Source organism: Mandrillus leucophaeus, unplaced genomic scaffold (assembly GCF_000951045.1).
Source record: "Mandrillus leucophaeus isolate KB7577 unplaced genomic scaffold, Mleu.le_1.0 Scaffold68, whole genome shotgun sequence".
Classification (NCBI taxonomy): domain Eukaryota; kingdom Metazoa; phylum Chordata; class Mammalia; order Primates; family Cercopithecidae; genus Mandrillus; species Mandrillus leucophaeus.
Genome location: NW_012107363.1, coordinates 2,940,500 through 2,941,850, shown reverse-complemented (window position 1 = coordinate 2,941,850; position 1,351 = coordinate 2,940,500). Strand labels below are relative to the sequence as shown.

Sequence of the window (1,351 nt, the reverse complement as noted above, 5' to 3'; positions counted from 1 at the left end):
ACTGGCCAGGCTGGTCTCAAACTCCTGACCTCAAGTGATCCTCCCGCCTCAGCCTCCCAAAGTGCTGGGATTACAAATGTGAGCCACCACGCCTGGCCACGCAGGAGACTTAAGGGGCACCCATGGTCTGACACTTCCACAGGCTTCTGCCTGAAAAGCACCTGGTTCTCTGGCCAGGCTCAGCTGGGGAAGGAAAGTGGCCCGGCAGCTACTGGGAGCTTGGTGGCAGCAGGTGTCGAGGGCAGACATGGCAGCATTCTCAGGCTGTGCTTCTGGCCCCGTCTGCAGGTGGCCCGGCCTGAGCTTGCTAGATGCAGCTACGTGAGCCATCCCTCAGTCTCCAAACACATCCCCGGGCTGCAGGAGGATGGGCCGGCTCTCCGCGGTCCCTCACCCAGCCTTGCTCCCGGCACTTGCTGCGGAGGCAGACTTTAACGGGGTGCCAGAAAACTCAGTAGTCAAGTAAATGATATTTTAATGCAAAATTTTTAAAATTTGAAATAAATGCAAAAACTCCATTTAGAGCAGAATGGCAGAATTTTAAATAAAGACAGGATCCAATTGTCCAGCATCTTCCTGTCTACGAGGTGTGCTTTTAAAGACACTGCCCTCTTCGCGGCCCAGGTAGATAAATCGTGGAACTTTGAAGCCAGACAGGTCTTGGTTTGATTCTGGTTCTGACTCGTATCGATGTGTCCTTGGAAAAGTTACACAGCCTCTCCGAACTCCAGTTTCTCGCACATAGAGAAGACATGAAGCAAATGCTAACTAGGTTGAATGGCGTGGGGTTATTCATGAGGCATGCCTACAGGGCGTCTATCACAGTAGCAGGCCCTGGGCACACAGGAGATGCCCAGTGGGTATAGCTGCTGCCCTTGCTGCTGAGCCGATATGAAGAAAGCATCCCATGTCGCCGGGAAGGCAGGGTGGGCTGGAGGCGCCGGTGGCATGGCATGTTGCTGTGTGCCAAACACTGGGCTGGCCCTCAGCTGGTCCTCACCACCACCTTAGGCGCTATGATTCTGCCTGTTGGTACGGATGAGGAAACTGAGGCTCAGATGTCAATGACTACCTGAGGTCCTATTGCGGGGACGCGGCAGTGCCTGGGTGGAGAAGCCCTGCATTGCATCCTCAGCCTGTGAATGGTCCCTTTGCGAAGCCCTGGGGAGACATTGGCCCTGGTCTCCTGCTCTGGGGCAGGGCTCCCCCAGAGAGGAGCCGGAAGGCGGGCCTGGCTGGTAACGAGCTCTCTTGTTTCAGGCTGCCCTTCCCTCCCGGGGACCGAGTGACCTTCAACGGGAAGGAATGCATGTGCCAGAAATGCTCCCTGCCCGTGTCGGTGGGCAGCAGC

The 1,351-nt window shown here is 56.2% G+C and overlaps 1 protein-coding gene across 1 annotated transcript in view; it reads left to right on the top strand.

The window, feature by feature from the left end:
* ABLIM2 (actin binding LIM protein family, member 2) overlaps nt 1–1,351 on the top strand; it is a 185,481-nt gene that overhangs the window by 42,911 nt on the left and 141,219 nt on the right. Inside the window, exon 4 of the mRNA XM_012002191.1 lies at nt 1,261–1,349. Coding sequence (XP_011857581.1) covers nt 1,261–1,349 — 89 coding nt within the window. The remainder of the gene's footprint in view (nt 1–1,260; nt 1,350–1,351) is intronic.